Source organism: Diplotaxodon limnothrissa, linkage group LG13 (genome assembly GCF_057381915.1).
Source record: "Diplotaxodon limnothrissa isolate DT_005_m linkage group LG13, D_limnothrissa_male_GT1.1, whole genome shotgun sequence".
NCBI lineage: Eukaryota > Metazoa > Chordata > Actinopteri > Cichliformes > Cichlidae > Diplotaxodon > Diplotaxodon limnothrissa.
The window spans coordinates 7144810-7168134 of record NC_140608.1 but is presented as its reverse complement, the minus strand read 5'-3'; the positions used below and the strand labels follow the sequence as shown (position 1 = coordinate 7168134).

General features: G+C 39.4%; 1 protein-coding gene across 1 annotated transcript in view; it reads left to right on the top strand.

Moving 5' to 3' along the window:
• The first annotated feature begins 4945 nt into the window (after nt 1-4945).
• The window catches only part of akt3a (AKT serine/threonine kinase 3a), a 43346-nt gene continuing 24966 nt past the window's right edge, over nt 4946-23325 (top strand). Inside the window, exon 1 of the mRNA XM_085369717.1 lies at nt 4946-5298. Within this exon, the coding sequence (XP_085225843.1) occupies nt 5253-5298 (46 nt within the window). The 5' untranslated portion in view covers nt 4946-5252. The remainder of the gene's footprint in view (nt 5299-23325) is intronic.

Genomic DNA, 23325 nt, shown 5'->3' with positions numbered 1-23325 from the left:
GATTAAAATAGAAGCGAATTTCTCATATCAGATCCGGATTAAACAGACCATCTAAGGGGGGGGGGGACAACAACACCTAAAGCACTTTCTGTGTTAACAGAGTGTAACACTTGAGGTCCTGCCAAAGGCTGGCTTTCATTTAGGAATTTAGATTGTGGATTTGCTGCTGTGGATGTCAGCCAGAGTTTTCATGAGGCCAGTGTTGTGGGTGAGGAAGGGTGATGAAAGGTGAATTGAGGTGAGGTGTACTGTCCTGACCTGAGTTTGATGGGAATGAGCTGATTACATATAGAATTAGCTAAAGAATAGTGATAGCTTGCGACGTCAGTGTATATCTCCTTTTGTAGATGACTTGTTCTGTAGAGCTACACCAGTAATGGTGCATATTTTAGTCTTATATATTTGTATATCGTGTACTGGTGCTTTGCTTAGAGTACAGTAGACTCTCTTCCACTTAGGCTTCAGTTTCTATCGTAGTAGTGCAAAAAAATCTACTTGCAGACATTCTTCCTTATTACTGTTTAAATTTATATCAATTAGTGATATAACTTTTTCTGTCTTAATACCTTAGGTATCTGTTGATATTGAGTACAGATTAACACCAGAGTTAAATTAATAAACTATATTCCTTACTGTGGGTAAGAGACTGGGAATCAGTTCAACATGCTTGACTTACACAGTCTCATTTGATATCATCTTCCAGTCAGCTGAACAGAGAGACCAGTGCTGTTTGGCTAGCTTATATGAATTTTTATGTTTTTATGTTTTTGTTATGAGTTATGGATCGGTGAACTTTCTTTCCAACTATACTGAAGTAAACCAGTCCTTATTACACACACTTGAAGAGTAGTATGTATACCTCAACTCACAATTATTTATTTTGGTCTTAGTCTTTACAGTATTTTCACAATCAGAAGAGATAAGTGGTGAAACAACAGCTCGGATGGCAGCTAGTAATTCAGCAATGAACGAATTTGCCTGTGCAGAGACTAGCTGCACAGACCCATGAATTGGGATGTGTGTTGCCAGGTTTTGCTGCCAGATGGTTGAAGTTCTATGTAGTGTGTGGTTGTGTGTATGAAGACTGTGTTTCATAGACAGTCTGGCAACTTGGGCAACATAAGAGGAACACAAAACTTGCTGATTTTTTTTTAGTAGAAAGTTTGCGGGTCATGCCAAATACAGAAGTTTGCCAGGAGAGTCTTGAAATATTAGAGAACCTGGGGAAAAAACCTGTTTGCAGGTATGCTTGTTAGTATGTTACAAGAAAGATATTTAGCTTTCTTTCCTTGAACAGTGGTTGGAAAATGCTGGTGTCTGAAATGTGATCTGTTTTTTTGTTTTTTTTAAATAAAATACAACAAAGATTAAATTGTTTAAGGCAGACCTGTGGATTTGGATTTGGGTCTGTTTCTTACCTTTGCAATATTAAGAGACATGAGTGGGGATTTGAGCAGTGTAGATAGCTTAACTTGTGTAAGAACTGGCATTGCTTGTATTAGTCTTCGTCAAGCTGAAAGTGTTCCAGTTCAAAGTTAAAGCAGATGGAGCTTATAAAGTGTTGAAATTATTCCACTTTCATCACAATTTCAGAGTAAATTATGGGGGAATTCATCAAGTATTCTGTAGTTCTCAGTTGTAGCAAAGACTGTTAAAAGAGAAACACAGAGCTCTCAAGCAACCCTCAATGTCCCTGGAAGAAGTATAATTCTGGGGACAAAAAGCAATTTAAAGCTTTATTCTGGGGTGGAACTTACTGGTGATTATAGAGATGCAATTTATATGTCCCCGTAAATGAACTGACAATAAACTTAATTCAGATAATGCTTTATATCAATTGCCCAAATATGTGCTGAGAGGTGTTGTATAGTTACAACACCTTGTAAGTATAGTTCTTCTAGTTACATTGAGTTCAAAATCCCATACTGTGCTCTATGTACTCAATATCATGGTTCAACAAACTTAAGAGTGAATCTCAGTTGTTTTTATCCTTTTGGATGCACTTCTAAGCTTGTCTTAGTTAAGTCACTCTTTCAGAAATGCATTTCCATGGTAACACTACTTAAATTATGGATAGACAAATTAAAAATGGAAAAATTGTATATTTGCTTTAAATCCCAGTTTACTCGTCTATCAATATCACTACATTGCATTGTGGAGTATACATGCCAATGTAGTGTCTTGTGCTTGTAAACTATAATATTCCCTTCATATTGAGATTGCTCATATACTGAAAAAATATTTTAAATTTATATATTAAATTTTTTTACTAAGTAGTAAGTTTGTTTATTATTTTGAACGCACATTGTTTTCTATAGGTGTGGCAACTGATGCTCTTGGATACACTATCTCAAAATTATAGTGAGAACATCACTTCTGCAAAACAAAGTAAATAATAAAAACAGGGTTCTGCTGTTATGTAACACATATTCGTTGAATGCTGCCACTCGCTATGTGTCTGCCTCCACTGAGTCTTTTTCTCTTTTCTTAAAGTTTCTTTTCCTTATTTGTATTTTTTTGTCTTTGTTGTTGCCTCTGAAATGAAAGGGCATGAAATAAATGTTGTCTGGCAGGTGCTTCCCCTGGCATGGTTGGTTCATCATTGCAGTACATGTCACCATAGCAACAGCCACCCTAGTGACAAGGGGTTGCCACTGTCTGGACATTCCTCTCCTCTCCTCACTTCAACTCTCCTCAACTCAACTCAGTCCAGGCTATGCTTCACAGATTAAGGTTGAAGCTAACCAAAGCTTTATTGAATAACAAGCTTAATCCAAAATTGTATAGTGTCTATAAAAAGAATGTTATCCCCTTGGATGTAATTACTAGGGCTGAAAGTCATTTATTTTTCTCTTCTAAAGTAGTGCCATTATGATAGTCTTTATGCCTCAGTTTCACAAATATCAACTGGATTTCAAGAACGAGGTCTCTTTCTGTTGAACAAAAGGACACAAAAGGAACCATCTGAATAAGTAATATTGTAAATTAAATGTTTGATTTTTGTCTTCTGTAACACAAGCACCTTATCTTATGGTGTGAATTTGATTGATTTTAATTTTTAGACATTTCAGAAATAGACATTTAAGAACTAGAAAAAAGTATGATGAATAAATTCCAAACATTAAAACTACAGCAAGAGATGTTCCCATAGGGTTAATATATTTGCCAACAAAATTAATAGGTTAGATGTGCTGGGGTAAAAAATTGACTATTTAACTAGTCTAAAAATAAGAGAGCACACACACTTTATGTGCATTTAAGTTGTTTGAAAACAAAAATGTATTTCTTTATAATCAGATAATCAAATCTTATTTCTAAGTTTGCTGAAATATGTGGCAATTCGACACTAAAGTGGCCGATGTTTACTGTGTTAGCGTAAGCACTTTGCCATTTTGCTCTGGCACAGCCTCTTACTGATTTAGATCAAAGTAGTGCAGAACCATGATGTGATATTTACAACTTCAGGGCAGGACAGTAGCCATCGTAGGTGGCTGCCTAAAATCTTAAAACCAACAGTTGGCTGGTGATGTACCTGTATAAAATGTGAATATGCTGACTAGAAACTCCAGTTTAATTGTATAGTTGATTAGTTGATTGATTAGTTGCTCACATACCTAATTACATTGTATTTGGATGGTAAAATATTAAACATCCTCAAATCCAAGGTCATTTTCAGGTATTATCAAAGGTGCAAAAATGTACATTATTGATTGTTTTCAATAATTAAACAAAATAACGGCATAAAACAGGTGCTATAATTTCTTAAATCCAAAGTGTTGAACAAAAAGTTATCATTTTGACATTTGAGACATATGACATGTTTGAAATGTGAAAGTAGATATCCTCCTGTTGATTAAATGAATCTCTGAGCTTTGATTACCAACAAACCTAAATGTGATGAACTAGTCTGCATTTGTTCATTTGCTCGCTGACTAGTCACGACTCTGCTGCTTCAAAATGTATTAAAAAAAAGAAAGAAAAGAAAAATCCCTGTGTCACCTACTAGGGTGTGTGCGCATCTGTGGGTCTATTCCAGCATTCGCTCTGACGCTGCAGACCCCACAAGTGTCTGCAGCATTGCAGACAGTAGCTGATCTGAATACTGATTTCCAGCTAGATAGCATTGACTACTAGCCTAGCTCCCGTGGTGCTGATCTTCATTCAAGCTGAGCAGCGTAGTGTCGTTGCGGGGTTTTGTAATACAGTGTAGTAGGGTGCATCTGAGGTGAACGCAGCAGCTATGCAGAGAGACAAAGAGAGGGGAGGGAGAGCAGGAGTGAGACGACAGAGAGGTGCAGAGATTTGCAGAGAGAAAGGGAGCGTGAGAGCATCCCTAACTGCCGTTGTTGCTATTTATAACCAAGCCCTACTCCACAGTCCTGAGAAGCTCTCTCACCTCCCACATACGTTCAAATCAGCCCACACATACCCACACACACACACATTGAAAAAAATTATTTGATATACAGAAATACATTGAAGGCAGAGCGCTAGATTGGCTTATGTATGGTGCACAACCTGCTAACCAGGACAGACATATCTGTGAATGAATGAGTTCTTTAGCTCTGGGATTTTGGTTTGGCAGTCAGTGTCAGGTTTTTTTTTTTTTTGGCTTCATTGACAGTTCTGTAATAATTCATCTTGTTTATCAGAGAGAGTGTTGCGTGGATAAAAAGAGGAACTGGGTGTATGATTGGGTGGAGAGAGAAGGAGAGGAAGCAGCCCTCCCAATAACTAGTTGTTTGTCTTGTCAGAAAAGGACTTATGAGAGGAAGAGGGGACCAGCAAGAGAGGAAGAAAAATAAACCCATCTCTACTTTTTTCTGTATTATTATTTTTCTCTCCTTTCACTTCCTTACAGGCTGAGTCACTGCTGGTGAGGAGGAAGGTCTGGAGAGGGAACGAGAGAGGAGGAGGTGGAGGAGGAGGGGGAGAAGAAGAAGAAGGAGAAGAAGTAGGGAGGGAGCTGAGGAGATAAGCCACAACAGGAAGCAAGTCGACACACACGTACAATATACATACACACCGCGTGTTTGTGTGTGTGTGTCTAAGAGAGAGGCTGCGCGAACGAGAGGGTGAACGGGAAAGGAAGGGAGGGAGAGTGACGCGGAGGCTGGGAGAGCCGGCCCCCCTCCTCTCCTCTCCTCCTCCTCTCCCTCTCTTTCTCTCCTCCTCTCCTCTCCTCCCCTCCTCCCTCTCTCTCTCTCAGTGGAGCAGGCGTGCAGCGGCATCAGACTCGGCGTGAAGGAACCATGAGCGATGTCACCATCGTTAGAGAGGGATGGCTCCAGAAACGGGGTAAGTACATCCAGTACCTCTCTTCTTCTTCTACACCCCTCCCCTGTGCTTCTGCCTCCTCTCTTCTTCTTTTCCTCTGCCTCTTTTCTAGACTGAGGGCCTGGCTGTGCCTTTCCACATGTGCTGGTGGGAGGATGTGAGTGTTGCGATTGTGTGTGTGTCTGTGTATGAGTGATAACATGGATGTCTGATTATGTAGTATGAGACTGTACATGAGTGTGTGTGTCTTTGTATATTATAAGCTTGCCTGGCTGTGTTTGCTAAGCCACTATATGCCCCTCTCAAGTTGTGACTGAAAGGACTGTGCATGGGTATGTGCTTAAATTTGTATGCACAAGTGTATATATGTGTGCACTTAACAACATCTACTGGGCTAGTGTGTAGTGTTCTTTTTCTGTTTTGTTTTTTTTTTGTTGTTTTTTTTTATGCCAGTGTCTCTGCTTGTCTGAAATCCAGTTAGTTCTGTCTCTCTGCGGTGTTATTGAAAACAGAAGTTTTAAGTTCATAGCGTGGTGTCATTGGGAGTCATATGATGTGGGGTTGAGGGGATAGTTGGGGTGGAGTCAGGGTGTGTGTGTGTGTGTGGTGGGGGGGTTCACTGACAGCACATCCTGTTTATAGCAAAATGAATGAGAAATGGGAAAATTTTGCAATAGCTGAAGAACATGTGGCAAAAAATAGTACTTCCCTGTCCTCAAACATTCACAGCTTATGCTCACTCAGTGGTAGTCACAACACAAAAGAAGGCATTTGTAGCAAGGCCAGACTGGGCAGAATTGGCCAAGAAAGTGCTATAGAGTAGCTCTGTGATGAATGCATCACTGACTGGTAGACACTTCAGGACTTTTTTTTTGTTTTTCTCCTAAACCACAATTTCATGGGGTCGTGTGTCTGCCTGAGGGATACGACTAAGTGTATGTGAATGTCTTTTAGAAGGAGTGCTTCAGGGGTAGAACAAGGGGATTTCCAGTCTTTTAGGCCAATGAGCAGCATCCTCTTGACTGTGATGCTGTTTTAGGAATGTGTAACAGAAACTTTTGAACAGGAAGTGACATGGGTACATAACAGACAGCAGGTTTCTGGGTATTGTAGGCTCAGCCTACAGCACAGCAGGAGTATATGCTGCTCCTACTACATGGACTGGATTATCGCTCTCTCACTGTGTCAGACACTCAAAAACAATCTGTATTACGGTAGTAAAAAAGAGGGGCAAATTGTTGTCAATATACGCCAACATGCCAGTATGATTCTCAGACAGTCGTCTGTGCATATTAAGAGGAACACATCGCCCCCAGTCACGACGCAGCAATACTAGTGCTTGCAGTGAGAGGGAGAGAGAGATAGAGGTTAGGGAGGAAAGAAGGGGTGTTTGTTTGTGTCAGGAATATGAATGTTTGTCTGCATCATATGCTAAATCTTTCTCTGTGTTTGTGTGTGGAGTGAAGCAAGGTCAGGGTGCTGACTCACTGTCCAGGTCGTGATACAGCAGACACTGCAGTCTTAGTCATTAAACAGCTTTATGCTGAAATAAAATGGCAAGATAGGCCAATGCAGAAAGTTAAACTTCCACATACACAAAACTTTGTGCTAATATGATTGCATTCAGTTGTGCTCTCACTGTCTGGAAGAGCCTGTACTTTCTAACTCTTCTAACGTCTTTTTGTTTTGAACTGAGTGACAGTGACAATAGACACAGAGACTAAAACACTGAACCTCTAGAGTTTTAGAATCTCTCTGTATAAAGGAATGAGGCTCTTAAGTGCCTTTGAAAACCTCTAGTTAAAAAAATTGTAAAAACAGTTTTCCTGTTTTTGTTCTAGTCAGTATGAGAGCAATACCTAAATAACTGCTGGGTTTGTGTATAGTTTCTGCTTAGATGAGTACTGATGTGTTTGTCTTCCTGTTACTAATTCAGTCTTGTTTGTGTATTCCATAATTCAGGTTGTATTTTTGGTAATCTTGTAATTGATCATTTTAGTTTAATTTTATTCTCTCAGTTCAGGTCTACAGCAGCTGTTAAGTATGTAGTTCCAATATGGTAAAATCTTGCTATCAAAAACAACTTGATGTTAATTAGTTGGAAAAACTCTGCTTGCGTACAGAAATTTTCTTTTAATAATAAGCAGGTTGGTTGAATATTTTGGTTGTTGTTTTATTTGGTCTGATTGCTGATAGCTCAGGCTTGGTTCAGATATAAAAGAGCTTTATAAAGACTGTTGTTTGTACGTTTGCTGATGATATAACTGTTCTAAAGTTGTAGATATGTATGTCCATTGGATAAATAAAACGGACAGTTTTGTCTTCTTTTATTTAACCAGATTAGCTAAAAGACAACTATGATAAGAAATGTCTGATTTTTATTTATTGTTTTATGCTACTCTTTCCTCTGCTTATAAATTAGAAATGATTGATTAGGAGAAAGCATTTACCCTTCAAAATATCAGTGACGGTCATGACTTCTTGCTCATGGACTTCGAAGGGACTATGTGTACCTGTGAGTTTATTTGACAAGTTGGTGTCTGTATACACTTATTTCTGTAGCTTATATCTGTATATGTATGCCCAACTGCACCAACCTCAGTCAACCTTTTTAACCTGTACTGTAACTATATCAGAGCTTCAGGATGCATCCTTACTTTCCGTATTGCCTTTCTACTTCAAACAATGAGACCAATTTGAAATACAAAGTGTTTCATAAACACTGAGTAAAAGATCCATAAGACATGAAAGAAATGCACAAGAGATCGCATAAAATAAAGCGTAATGAAATGTAAATGTAATAAAAGCATAAAGTTACGCAAAGTTAAGATGAATTATCTTTGTAATCTTGCAACCCAGAGATAAGCATCAAGAGCTTTACCTCTACAAAAACAGAGTGCACCATGTCCTTAGATGACCGAGCCTTTGAATGCTTACTCGCTCACTACCACAATGATGATTTCCTTCCTCCTTTCATTGAATCAGAGTGGGGAGTGCATTTGGCTGCATTATGTCTTTATCAATGGAAGTAAAAAAAACAGTGGATTAATCCCGTAAGCTGCCACACAATGCGTCATAAAAGGAACAGATGGAGAAGTAAACCAAAATCATTATGGAATTAAAACAACTATAAATTTTAAAAATATTTAAATAAATTATTAATTTCTGAAAATAGGTGCAAGTGTAACCTTGGAAGGACACTGTATTGTGTTGATTATCTGTGGGTAACAATCAATATTTAAATGCCTAACAGAGCTGTTTTAGTTTAGCTTTAATATCTAAATCTTGAAGTATACCTGTCTTCTTTTCTGCCAAAGCTGGGACTTTACTTTCTGACAACCTATATGAGGCCACAGAGGTCACACAGTAGTTGTGGATAATGTTACCTCCATCAGCATCAACCCACACAGCAGTCAGCACAACAGATGGCTAGGAGGGAGGAGAAACACTGGAGGAGAGAGGACAGGGTGAAAAGCATTGTCTTTTCTTTGACACTTTGTCCCATGTGAAGTGCTCTTCCGTAAAGCTAATAATCTCAAAACTATATCAAAGTAGAGTTAGGCTTCTTGCAGACTTGTTTGATCATTATTTATCTCCCAAGAGATAGAGGAGCGATACAGGTTTTTTTTTCAAACAACTTAGATTTATTTTTACATGAAACTTAAAGAATATAGATGCATTTAGAAAAAAATGTTTAAAGAAAATGCTATGAAAACTTACTGTTGAAGTCAGAAGGGAAACACAATATACTGCAAATATATGCTGCAATTTTTGCAAACAATATGTTTCCTTCTTTAAATTTCACTCAGCTTCATTTAAAAGTATAAATCTTGTATTTCTGCTAGGAATTAAAAATATAAAAAGGGCATCAGGCTAGTTCAGTTCAAATACCTCTTTGCATATCACTTCTATTCCCATAAGCTGTAAGAAACTAGAAATTATACTACAAATACACATCCATGTTTTCTCGAATGCAGTCATCTTAATAATATATGAATCATCACCACAGGAAGGAACACTTCTCTTTGTTCTTCCTCTCTGAGTTCAATAATTTTGTAGTGGAAATTATTGATTTCTTTGACTGCATAATGGAGGGAAAAATCAAGAGGTCAAACGAGGCTACAGGCTCGGACATATGGTCTCGATTGTGTATTGGTTATGATATTATATTATAAAAGGAATTGAATTACATTGCAGCAATTAAATTACATTGCAGCATCCTACACATTCACAAAAATGTTTGTTCTTCATAACTTCATTTGTATCTTTAGCTCTGCTCATGCTGCTCACGTTGCCTGTATCTTTCCATCGTTTGTTTGGAAATGACATAATACGGAACCCAGGAAGTAGCTGCATTAGATATTCAATGTGTCTCTTTATGAAAATCCATTTATCTGTCCCCAGTGAAGTGGCTTTCCTCAAAGCTACTGATCTCTAAACTATGTCAAAGTGGAGTGTGTCTTGTTACAGACGTGCTATGAAGTGGTCAGGATCAATAATTCTTTGTTGATAGAATCAAGGGGATGTTGTACATACTCGTCCTTGTGCAGTTTCACATTAGGCTTTTCACGCAACCTGTCTGCATCTCACCACTCTCTTATGAGACACTGAGCTGCAATAAGGAACAGCACACCTGTCCTTTCTGCACTCTTTCCTCTTGTACAGTCTCTTAAAATTAATCCCTCTGGGAACTGTACGTGCTATACTGTATACATTGGGCTGCTGTGGGGTTCATTGGGTGCAGTGCAGTGAGGCAGCCATCTTGGCTCAGTGAGTTCAGTGAGTTCAGTGATGCTGGAGGGAGGCTGGCTGGATCAGGTGGCAGTGCCAGATCTCTGATATCAATCACCAGCCGCTGCTGCCTCTGCTACTGTCTGCTGTGTCGCCTTTCTCTCTTCTCCTCTTCTCTTCTCTTCTCTTCTCTTCTCTTCTCTTCTCTTCTCTTCTCTTCTCTTCTCTTCTCTCTCATTTCCATGTACCATTATTCATCCCCTCTTTTTCTCAAACTTATTCTACAGGCCAATAGTAGACACACAGACAGTGAAGGCTTTGTTATGAATGGCATCCTCTTGCACATCCGGAGGAAGTGTACGCTCCAGTGTGGCTTTACAAACTGTCTCCATTGTCCTGAGAATGACTCACTCTACACTGCAGAGAATGGCAGACAGCCAGGCAGTCAGACAGACTGACAGCACAGTGCAGACAGACTAGTCTGCAGAGCCTACAGACGAACAGCAGAGAGACAGTTTGTGACAGGTAGAGCCAATATGGAACAGAGGAAGCCAACTTGTGAACTAAAAAGACCTGCAGCTAGCACGTGTGGACACAAAATGTAGATGGATAACATACACAGATAACTTTGTGTTTAGCTGGAATATATGTTTTTTGGTTTTTGGATTATGTCTGTGTTAGCGTTACACTGCCTCAGCATAACCACGGATAAATTTTGCGAGTTGTGAGCTCAATGGCCTGAAGCAATATAACTGTCAGCTCAGTAAGATCGGCTGAAGCATCCCTATAAAAGCCATGCACAAGGACACTCCTGGAGTAATGGATGGGTGTGTGAATGAATTAATGTAGAGTTAGGCAGTCTTGGATAAATGAATGAGTGAATCAATGAATGGAGTGCTGATCACTGCAGATGAACAGCTTGGACAGAGGAAGTGAGCGGGGAGTAAAGGAGGAGAGGTTGAATAATGGGATTAGTTTGCAGCTCAGGATCATCAATATGCTGACCTCAAACATTTGATCACACTGTGGGTGGATGCACATATATTCACACATGTACACTTCACAAGGTTATTGTTAGTTATTATTTATCACTACTCTGAAAATCATTGTCAGAATCCAAATTTTGCTTAATGCACCCTGCTTACATGCTATACATTATCACTCCTTTCACTTGATTAGTAATAAGTGTGATCAGAAGCACCCTCAGCTAAACATATTGTCTGTCATCTGCTGCTAATAATTAAACAAATTATACAGTTTGTTATCAATGTTAGAATTTAATACATATATAAATTAATAATTCATTTATATAAAGGTGCTACTGTGTATATATAAGAATGTGACTCAAGCTTGTTAGACATTTTCATGGTCACGCAACACAAATCCAACAACTAACAGATGTTATATGATGGATTTCTTTAACAACATGGTTTATGCCACTTGCACCAGTAAGGCTATTGTTGAATATTGTTGCCAATGCTTGCTTCGTTTTTCAAATTTAGCCCAGACAATGTTTTTTTAAGGGAAAAAACCTTTATGTATCCTAGATTTCCTACACGCCTCAGGTTCCTCCACAAGTATTTTCCCTTGTTCCAAAGGGAGCCTGGAGATGTGTCTTTAGTTTAATAAGATCTGTTGACAGCAGCTGCACTGTCCTCACTTGACAAAGCAATTTGAGTTTAAGTGGAAACCAGAATCTATGTTTAAATGTGCTAACACAGATTAGACTAATAGGGTAGTGTGTGGTTTAACATCTTGAGGTTATTGAGAGCTGGTGGGAGCAGGCTTTGGGTTGATTAGAGAAGGCAGGTTACAGTGGGGGTTGGTTTGGCTGATTTGGGCCAACAGATTAGTTCCTAGTCGCTAGCAGCTAATGTAAGTGTTACAGTAGCTGACAGAAGTATTACCCCAGAGTGAGACTGTTTTGGCTTTTTATGTGGCCATTTTTTTTTTCTTTTCCAGTTTTGACAAAATTTTAATCCATAGCTTGATATGATATTAAAACTTCTGAAAAATAATAGTCTACTGTATTTAATAAAACCCTGTAATGAGACCTTGTACAGCTCCATTTCAAACTAGTTTTTCTCTCCAGTATCGAGTACTACAGATAATCAGATATACTGTCTGTTTGTGCCTTTTTAAATAATAGAACAGCACAGTCTGATCGTATGTCTTAGAACTGCTTTTCACACTGACAACAGGACGACACTAGCCAGGCTGTTGCTTACCACAGCTGACAAAATGATTACTGCTCCAGTAACAGTGTGTGTATTATTTAGTATGTCCATGCTGAAAATTTCCCTAGAAACTGTTTTTGGTGCCCAGTTTTTTCTCTGTGATGATTTTATTCTTGTATGATTTTTTTTTCACATGCTGAAGTTTCAAATAAGATAAGGATGAATTAAGAAATGCTTTATCCCCTGTTTGGGGAAAAATGGATGTTGCAGTTGATTTGGGTGCAGCAAGAATAAATCAGGTGTATAACACAACAAAGGTGTTTTCAGCAGAACCAAAATGGTCGACAGTGGTGTACATCTGTTTGCTCAAAGCAACTGGACAGCATCCTTGATGCATTTCTCTTCAATTTGTAGCACAGAGCTCTTTGTTGCCTCATTTTTAAGTCCGAGCATGAGCTCCACAGAGCATCGTCTGTTACAGAAGCCAGGAAAGAGGTTTTTGTGGTTATTGGAGCCCCTTTTTAAAATTTTTATTCAGCATTTCTGAATCTGACTGATGGCTATTGGGTTGGTGACTTAATAGTTGAGCTGCATGTTGATGTTACAGTGATCATGGTTAAAGGGTCAGTCAGTCTATTTATAACTTCCCACCTGTAATCTGTCCCTGACGGGATTAACAGAGCCACTAGCTTCAGCCTGCTGTGCCACACAGACACGCTGAAAATGTCACACATGAATAAATACATGCATTAATAAAGGTATAAAGGTGTACAGTGCATGCAGACCAGAGAAAATGCATAAAATGTGACCATGTTTTTTTTTTTTTTTACTGCACGTGTACATGTTTGTTTGCATGCATTTTTCTTATTGGTATACACATGTTTCACAGAATCTTGGTTATTTGGCCTGACTAAAAACAGAAGAAGACGACACCAAACAGTGACAACATTTTTTCATCCTCCCTCAGACTCCTCCATCTATGGTTGCCAATCTCCAGTCATTAATTAGCTGTCCATGATAAAATTCCCCATTCCCAATCTGACACTAGTGTAGAGCAGTGGACAGCAGTGGTAATCATGTCAGCAAGGCTTGGCTCAATGTTCTGAGGGGGCTAAATGGCCCCCATATGGTCCACTGGCTGGGACCCGCTCTTCACCATGCTCTCATTAAACTACTGCTTAATATACCAAGGTAAAGAAACACACACACACACACAGACTAATGCATACTCTCAGCTGTAAGAAACAAATCAAGGCATTTGACAAGGGATTGGACACAAAGGGACAGGAGGACAAGGAGGTGGTGTTTGTTTCTGTGTTTGTGTGTACATGTGGTGTGTGTGTCTGTGTTTTGAGAGAGTGACGCTGTACAATTGTTGACTTGCCATCTGTCATCAAGCAAAGAATTCTGTGTGTGTGTGTGTGTGTGTGTGTGTGTGTGTGTGTGTGTGTGTGTGTTTGCATAGACAGGAAAGATGAGACAGAAAGAAAGAAACAGTGAGTGAGGTGCAGATGTCTCACAGCATAGCGGCTGGAACATGAGGTTCAACAGCAGACTGCTGTATGAGAGGAGGTGGAGGGGGAGAACTGAGAAGAAAAGATGACGAACATCTGCCATATTCAGATATTGCTCCGTGGTTTGAGTGTTTCCACAAAATATTTTGAGCTGGAATAGGCCTGGGACATTGCCTGCTTATTAAGTAGTTTGCAGGACTAGACTGGCAAGTTCACAAATATTCTTAAGTATTTAACCAAAAATGCGATTTTATCTCCCTTCACCAACGTTTTGTTTCACTGGGCGTATGTCTTTGTTGGTGAAATACTCTGTGGAGAAACAGATGAGCCATTTGACACGGAGAGCAAACAGTTGAACAAGTTGGTGCAACTATAAACCTCAAGAAATATTTTAAAGTCAGATAAATCGTACTGCTTGTTAGCTGGTGTTCTTTGTCTGTATATTGGAGTTTTTCTATACTTAAGTCATCTATCATTTCCTCTTTACTGTTAGGAGAGTGACATATATAATGATTTGTTGCCTTCACTTTTTGATTGATCACTTGTTTGGAAGCTTTTTCTTTTGCAATTACAGTAGTTAGCTGTTACTGACTGGGAACTTTTCCCCATTGTAGTGAATGAATTTTAACATAACTGCGTGTGAAAACTTTGGTTTGATTTTAGTCTGGCATATGTATTTTTTAATCTTGTTTGTAATTTTCAGGAAGTGCAAGTAGCAGATTTAATACTTAATATGAATGTTTTGAGTTAAATGAAAATTAAAGGATTAATTTTCATTAGTAATTGGCTAAAACTGATTACAGTATAGATGACACACATATAGCCATCTTTGTTTCTTTTTAACTGTGTGAGAGGCCTAAGTGCCTGATGCTGGCCAGCTGAGGTGGACAAGTTGTCAAAAACAGCCTCTTAGACAGAAAGGCGTTACAAAATGACAAGCACCAGCTCCCAGGGACAGAGAGAAAAGTGTTTGCTGTAGTTAAAGTGATATACTGTCTGCCACCTCAAGGTGTTACAGACAGGCAAGCGGTCACTAATTGCAATCACACTGTGATTCGTTTCCCCAAAGTCTGTAATACTTCCTGAATTTACACTGCCAAATTTTAAATAAGCAATCCATCCATCCAGGCATCCATTCATTGATCAACCAGGTTGAGTCATGGGGGCAGCAGTCTAAGGAGAGATGCCCAGACCTCCCGAGGATGGGAATGCAGAGGCGAAGTAATTTCTTCAGCATCCTTGGCCTGCCTAGGGGTCTACATCTGGTTGGAGATGCCCAAACCATGTCCAACCAAAACTAGACGCCTAGTTTATTCTTGCCATTGTCATGAGCAGAACTTAGGGTGAGCCCCTACCAATGGAAGCTCATTCTGGTATCTGAGGTCTTGTGCTTTTTGTCTCTAACAGAATTATAGACAGCTTTACTTTGCTTTCACCCTTACCTGTGAAAGCACAAGTCTCTTGTTGTGGGCACAACTGGGGCGCCACTGTTTCCACAAGACCCTGAAAATATTTTTTTAAGGCTTACGCTCAAGTCTTTTATTGAACTGAGTTGTGGTGTCTTTATGAGACATCGGGAAGTTTTAGTTGCAGGTGAACCAAAACAAATATGATTTTCGTTCAGACGACGAGGAGTGAGTAATTGTGAGGGGAATTGAATAAGTGTTACATTTTAAAAGCTTTATGAACTGCAGTCTGTCACATCCCTCTATATCCATTATCCTTGAATTCAGATGTAAACAACTATATTACTTATGTACTTCATCACATAAAAAACTAAATAAAGTCTCTTTTCTCTGGTTATTTGTTGGCATCGCAATTTCTGAGTTGCAAGAACAAAGTTTAGTGAGAAAATAATAAAAAGTGTGTGAATGAGCTGTGCTAAATATGCCCACAGTGAATTCACCGTAATAGACAGATGGGCACACACTAAGGCAGGTGGAGAGACAGACAGGTAAACAGGCAGGACGGAGAGGAGAGCAGAGAGCAGCAGTTAGTGAGGTGGAGAGCACTTACTGTCGGCCCTTCAGTGCAGCACATGAATGGACCCTTTGAATGAGGCGCGGCTGGGCTGGTGTGTGTTGGGGGCAGTACTGGTGCAGGGGAGGCGGTGCTCTTGACAATACTTGGGGTATAGTACTTGATTGTTTACTCTTGCCTGTGGGGCTGAGCTATTGTGCTCTAGTGTGTATGCGTGCATGAGTGTGTATTTGTGGTTGCAGAGTAGTGTGTATGTGTGGTGGTGTGTATAAAGTTTACAGGCATTCAAGGAGACAAACGGCACAGTGCTTCTCTGTTGATCTAGAAGAGTATAGGGGCTTCACAAATGATCAGGGAGGGGGTCTTATGTTGGCCACACAAACACTCACATGCACACATAATGCCAGCTGCCGCCCTTAGCCCCAGCCCAGTATTTCTGAATTAATAATACAGGGCCAGCCACTCTGGAATAATGGTGATTTACACACACACACATCCATGCACAAAGCTTTGCACCTGTTCACCACTGCTTAACTGGACAGGGTTGGGCTTCACCACCACACGCACACACGCACACACACACGCACATCCACACCCCCCTTGAGTCTGTTGTGGGCAATAGTTAGACAGCTGTGTCTATCTCCTGACCCTCCCCTTCTATTTCTGATGGCAAGCTATTCTCACTGAATGATTGGTCCAGTTGTGTTACTTTGTTCCCCTGATTGGATAGTTTTATATCCAATGAGGCAAAGAAACAGGATAATAATTTGAATATGAATGTCAGATTTAAATGGGGACCCTCAAAGCTATGCACTTCTAAGTGTTAATGCACAGTATGAATATAGCAAATACTGAATGGGGGGAATGCAACCCGTTGTAAAATTGTGAGCCCATACTGGTATTGTTTTTTTGTTTACTATTATTGTATTTTTATTTTTAGTATTCATATTTACATTTTTTCATATTTTATGTTCAGCACTTTGGTCAGTGCTAGCTGTTTTTAAAATGCTCTGTAAGTAAAGTTGACTTGGCTTGTTCCTCCTTTTGCTCCAGACTAACAAATCTTTGTAACTTAGCTTTTTAAAACCTTAAACCGCTTCATCATTTTCAACATTTAACCAGATAAACAGAGAAATGTCAAGAAGGGACATTAGTGTATTGCAGCAGAACCAGACTAGTCATCAGGAAACCACTGATAACTTTGGTGTTGTTATGATGATTTTCATTTGTAAACAGGGCCTCTCAGGCATGAACTAACTGAAAGTAATAGTTGAGGGAAGTAAATTGCCTTTTTTGAAACAATTTAAAAATATATTTAGACCTGCTAAAGATTTAAATTATATTTATATTAAAAGCAAATGAGAAATATCTATACAGCATTTAATTACTGCATTAAATGTAATTGCCAGTCATACAAAAATAAAGAAATCCAGGGTGCTAACACACAATGCCTCAAGGAGAGAAAAAGAGGAGCAATATACCAACAATCAGTACAATATGATTAGCCTGCTTATTGGCTGTGTGTGTGCCTTTCCTAATCTCATTGGATCCACCTCTTTCTGAACACAGGCAGCATGTCATTCCTAATGTTATCGGGTGTTTGAATGCAAAGGATTTTTTTTCTGGTTAGCTCAGATTGTATTTTTACCTTCTTGATGTGCGAGAAGACATACAAACACATCAGTCTTCGTGTTTTCAGTGACATGCTGCCTGGGTAGTTGTGCGTGTGGGGGTGGATGGTTATATATAAAAATGTATTTTGGCGGGGCAGACCATCTGACTGAGCTGTTTTGAATATTGTTGACAGAATTTACAGATTTAAACCTGGATTGTCCGGTTAATGATTCTATCAGCATCAGCATATCTAAATCTTACTTATACATTGACAAACAAACTACGAATTTTAAAAAATGTAACAATTTTAGGGAAAGTCTGCAAAAAATAGTATATTTTTCTGATAAATAAAAAATGGTCATCTTATGTATTGATTTCCTGCTTTTGGCTGATGTTGGCCTATTGCAGATATATTAGTATTAACTTGTTTGTTTTTGTTTTGTACCTTCAAACTATGACAGTTTTCTGACTTACAGCCCCTCAAAGTAAATTGGTGTATTTGGATAGAAATACACCAACACTGCGACAGACTGGCGACCTGTCCAGGGTGTACCCCGCCTCTCGCCCTATGACAGCTGGGATAGGCTCCAGCGCCCCCCGCGACCCTGAAAAGGATAAGCGGAAGCGAATGGATGGATGGATGGATGGATGGATAGAAATTTCAAACTTAACTTACCTTTGAGTCACGTAAAGTTTTAAGGACGGAAAAATGCATTTAAATTACTTTAAAAAAATTTTAGCATGAGTTTTTTCTGTTATCAACTTTAAATATCATTATCACAAGTTGCAGTAATTGGCATACATCAATTTAATGCCTCGAGAATATCTTGAGAGCAGGGGTTAAAGTGGGCTTGGACTGCCTGGATCAGTATTTTGGCACCTTCAGTTAATAAGCAATTAAATCTGATGGGTAGGTTAATGTAAATTGCTGTCAAATGAGTTAATTTTTTTATGTACTCCAGTCCCTAAAGGTCAGCACCAGTCAGGTTCAAGTAGAGATGTATTTTATTTGTAGCTGAAACTGTAAAAAGAAGCCTCTGTAATGTGTAAGGAGAAGAATTTGTACTGAACCAGGCTTCATTTACTGGACAGGAGGTCATTCTGGGCCCAGGTGTGTCTCATGCCCCTAATAATACCTCGTCACAGGACTGATTTCTGAAAACAGAAGAGCATAGAACATAAAGCTGGACAGATGGGGAATCGCAAAACACTTTGGATGTCACCATTAAGTCAGAAAACTCCTCACACATTCTAAAGTTCATAAGCTTCTGTGGGCATTTTTGTGTGCGTTACATATCTGTTCTCTGTCTTTTACAAAGCAAAGATTTGCTGTAGGGGTGGGTGACAGACCCTACACAATGCGGTCACATAATAAAACTAAAATTCAAAAATATTTTCTGCTTGGGATGTTTTAGCCTGGGTGCCTCTTAAAGCACTCCTTTTTTGTCATACGAGTTGGCACCATATACTTGGCCGCACAATATTTAACCACATCAGTAATTTCCATCCACTGTTTGCTGTTCCCGTTTTCCTGTTATATGGAGTCTAACTAGCATGTGCTCTAGCCATTGAATATTTGTTTACTTTTGGGCCATACATCACCTGCTGCTTATCTCCTTAGTAGGGCTGCCACGATTAGTCGACTAGTCACGATTACGTCGACTATCAAAATCGTTGACGACTGATTTAATAGTCGGCGCGTCGTTTGAAGCTTTGTAAGATCCAAAAGACGCAGAAATAAGTAGCAGGATTTAAGAGTGTAATAACGGACTGAAACAGAAGATGGCAGCACTGCATGTACAAGGATGCCAGCTGCCGTTAAACCCCGAAGAAGAAGAAGCTGTGTCCCAGAATTCATAGCGCGGCCCAGCTCAGTTTCCAACAATGGCGGCAGCTAGTTAGTTTTAATATTACTCTTATTATTCTTTCTGGGTCACAAAATAAACGTTTAACATATTTTCAGGCGAGAATGTAGCTGTGTAAACCTCAAATATCTGCTCAGTTTATCAAGACACCACATATTTTCAAAAGCGCTCCGACGTTTTCGGAGACGTCTGTTACCCACTAGCTCGATAGCTAGCCGGGGGCTAGGCTAACTAGAGCTGTGAGAGCACCGGACTCCCGGCAAATAGTTTTCAAACCCACCGCCGTCTTTCGCTAGTCAGGTTAAACGTGATATATAAGTCACTTAGATAACTTAAAAATGTTATTGTTTTGCCTTTTTTTTTTTTTTTTTTTTTTTTTTAGTATTTTATTTGTTCCTGAGTAAATCAGTTTGGCTGAGATTAAAGTTATAGTTTTTACACAGCTGAATAAACGTCAAGCAGACAGCTGATTATCAGAAGTGTGAGATGCTGTTATAGTTTAGATAGCAAGGAGTTTATTAAACTTCACCGAAACAATCTGCAAATTTCATTAAAATTTAATAAACTATCATCCTGTCTTTATTTTTAGTTAGCACAGACCTTAAACACTTAAAGCTGTAAGCTAATGATAGTTATATAAGAGCAGATGCTGCTGGTGCAATAAGCTGTACGTTTTACGTCCAATGGATGATGATCTGATTAGTCGACTAATCGCCAAAATAATCGGTGACTAGTCGACTATCAAAATAATCGTTTGTGGCAGCCCTACTTCCTAGCCTGGTTGAATTGTATGATGTGTGCATTTTGTTTTGGTTGTGGTAAAACAAGTTTGTTGTTTCCACCTTTACCACTATCGTTGGAGGGCGACATGCGGCTCTGGCTGTCGGACATGTCTGGACTGGTCTCATTGTTTCGTGCATTAGGGAATGTAAATGTTGTTGCTATAGCAATGATATCATGATATGACACTTTTTTTCTTATGACGTTAAAATGTATATCATATTGAAGCTGACTGAACTGGAGAAATGGTCAAACTGACATCAATTGACATACAAACACGGAACTGCCATCTTATATATATACTGTTCACACACACACACACACACACACTAGCACACACACACTAGCACACACATTCACAACTGTGCTCTTAGGGGGATTAGAATGAGCGGCATCTTGGCTGAACCATGTTTGTCAGTCACTTTCCAGCACAGCAGCAGTGGCCACCATGCTTCAGGGAGCCACCACCATCTACTGGACTGTAGTGGTACTGCAGGAGAGGATATCATAAAAAGAGAAGAATTGTATTTTTTTAAGCAGAAGAAATAAATCGAGGGAAAAAAAAAAGGTTCAATTCTGTAGTAATGTTTCCCCAAAAGAGATGTTGTATTCCTTGTATTGCAATTGAATGTGTATGCTGCCAGTGTGTATGTGTGTGTGCATGAGTCCATGAGTGTACCTCCTTCTGTACCAGCTGAGGGAGCAGAGGGGCACCAGTGCATGCTGCATGCATGTGCGAGTGTGTGTCTAAGTGCACCCAGCACAGCTTACCAGGAGGCTCTGGCTGTGTGCAGCTGGCTGGGTAAAATCTCCTTGGCCCCCAAGGGATGGACATACTCCCATGGGTTTACACTCAATCTGGTCACCCTGTGGCTGCCCTGCCCTGTCCCAGCTTTCTGTCACTGTCATAGCTTCAACCACACACACACTGAGCCTTGTCTCACTCTCACTCAGTATCTTGCTCAGTGTTTTCCCCTCACTCTTCACCATGACATCCTCTTCATCATTACACTGTTGTGGCTCCGTGTAGTAACGCCCCACAGACAGCGCTATAAGCTTCTACAATTACTCTAGCACTAAATGCTTAAACACAGCACAAGCAGGAAAAATGCCATCTCAGTTTTACAGGGAGCACGTAGCATAAGTTTTATGCTCTCACTGTATTTAAAGCAGTCATGCACACGCTGGTAATGTGGTAATGAGACTAATGCACACTAAGTAGATTGGCTTTGAAGAGTCTGGACTCGCCTTAAGAAGTCTGAGCAGACTGGAGTTAGAATTGCTGGGGTTGAGGTCACGCATAGAGATATTTCCTAATAAATGCTCACATGGCTGATGGAGTAGACTCTCCAGATAATGCTAAAATTTTGCACTCTTTTGAACCAGTGAGACTGACAGTAAATGTCTTGTGCAGCTGCATATACTGGACAAACTCTCAGAAAGATATAGTCATATTGAAGCATCTTTCAGCACAGTTCTCCCAGTTCGCCGTATTCTCCGTGCTCTCTGTGCAGTCACTACACTGTTACCTTTCCTAACATCAGAAACCAGTTAGGTGTACCTCTTCGTCCTCCACACGATCTGTTAATGCCTTTTGTACCTGCTTTAGATTTGCAAATTAAAACTCCTTCACACAATGTCTTGTGATGTATGTTGACTTTTGTCAATAAAGAGGTCAGCTAAAAGCCCACCTACCAGTTTGACTGTGTTCTGCTTTTGTTTCACAATGGTTCGTTAAACCCCTAAAAAACAGTAATTCCTGCCCACCTACTATAGCTCAACTGCATAATATTTTGGTTTTTCAATGCTTTTTAAACATGATAATTTTTTGCTTTAATGCACGTCCTTTCACATCCATGTTTAGTAAATGAAGTCTGATTAATAAAATGACCAAAAATAGCCAAGACAGTTGGAAAGCAGTTACCATATTTGCTTTTGTTTTTTTTGTTACAACCAATGTTATTAAACACTAAATCAAAAATTTTTTTAAAAAAAAATGTGGAAAAAAACGATTTACTAAAAGAAATAATAGATAAAACTAAAATAAAATAAAAATGCAGAGAAAATTCTTTAGTTTTAATTTTTAGCCTTTGCTGTTATGGTCACATTTTGTCAGCAGATTGTCCTGGTGCAGATGTTGAGTAACTGGAATGTCACAATAATAAATAAAAAGACTAATAAAAGCTCAACTAAATCTGCTCTGGAAACTAACAAACTAACTAGGATTGAAAGCAAACATTCAAGGCATAAAATACATGAAAAAACGAATTTAAAGAAATACAAAACAGCAGTAAATCTGATTGCAAGAAAACCCTGTTATATGGAAGTGAGTGTGTGGTGTTATGTGGCCAGACGTTTTTCTTTCTGCTGGTGAGCTGCTGTGTATGTGCTGGAACGTGGCAGAAATTTCCCTCCACCCTCATCCCCGCCTCTCCCTACCTCTATACACCACCACCCACCACCTCTCCAGCTCCCAGAGTGCCAGTCACACAGCCCCGTCTCTGCACCATCTGCATATCAGCTCTAGCCTCGGCCAAAGCATTAAATTAAATCCCTGTTTGGGTTGATTAACAAATGGCTGGTGAGCTCACATAGTTATGGACTTATTTATTTAATTGTCATCAAAGCTTTTCCTGATTTTCGTCTGTCGTGTTCTCAGCTAAAATGTGGTTAAATCAGGAGAGCAGAGGTATACCGATGTCCTTAAGGAGTCAGTGCGAAACAAAGAGATGGGGAGAAACTAAAGAAGTTTGTGCAAGTTTGTGTGTCTCATTCCTGTTTTGCTGGCTGAATTTCAGCCTCGTCATTTGTACCTGTCTCCCCATTTATTCTCTCTGCATTTCCCTCACTGATTCTCTCCTCTTTTTTCCTCCGCCCCGAAATGAATAGTTAATCAGTCCACTAATTGAGTGACAGTTAGCGAGCGCATTGTTGTAATTGTCCAATCAGAAAGCTTGGAACGGACACAGTCACAGCTGATTCATCTCTGCTTCTTTCTGCTAAATCCACAAGCTGCAATTGGAGGAGGTGCCAACGAGATTTATTTCTCCTATAAGTCGGAAAAATTACTTTAAAAAAGTCTAGCTTGATTTTTATGTCATGTTGACCTTTGTGAGTCAGCGTTACACTTTTATTTAATATTTTCCTAATAGTTACAGAAAACGGAATAGAGAGGAATGTATGAATATGCAACCTCTCATTTCTAATTATATGGAAAAGAGCACTTTACATCTCCTGCTGAAGTCTATATTTTGTCGTCTTTTTGAAGCAATTTGAATACACTTCAGAATGGTGTATCCTATTCTCCTAAACATCTTCTGTTCCTTCGATCCTTCAGATCTCCCACGTTCTCCTGTTTTACTGATACCCTGTCGTTCTAACAAGAAA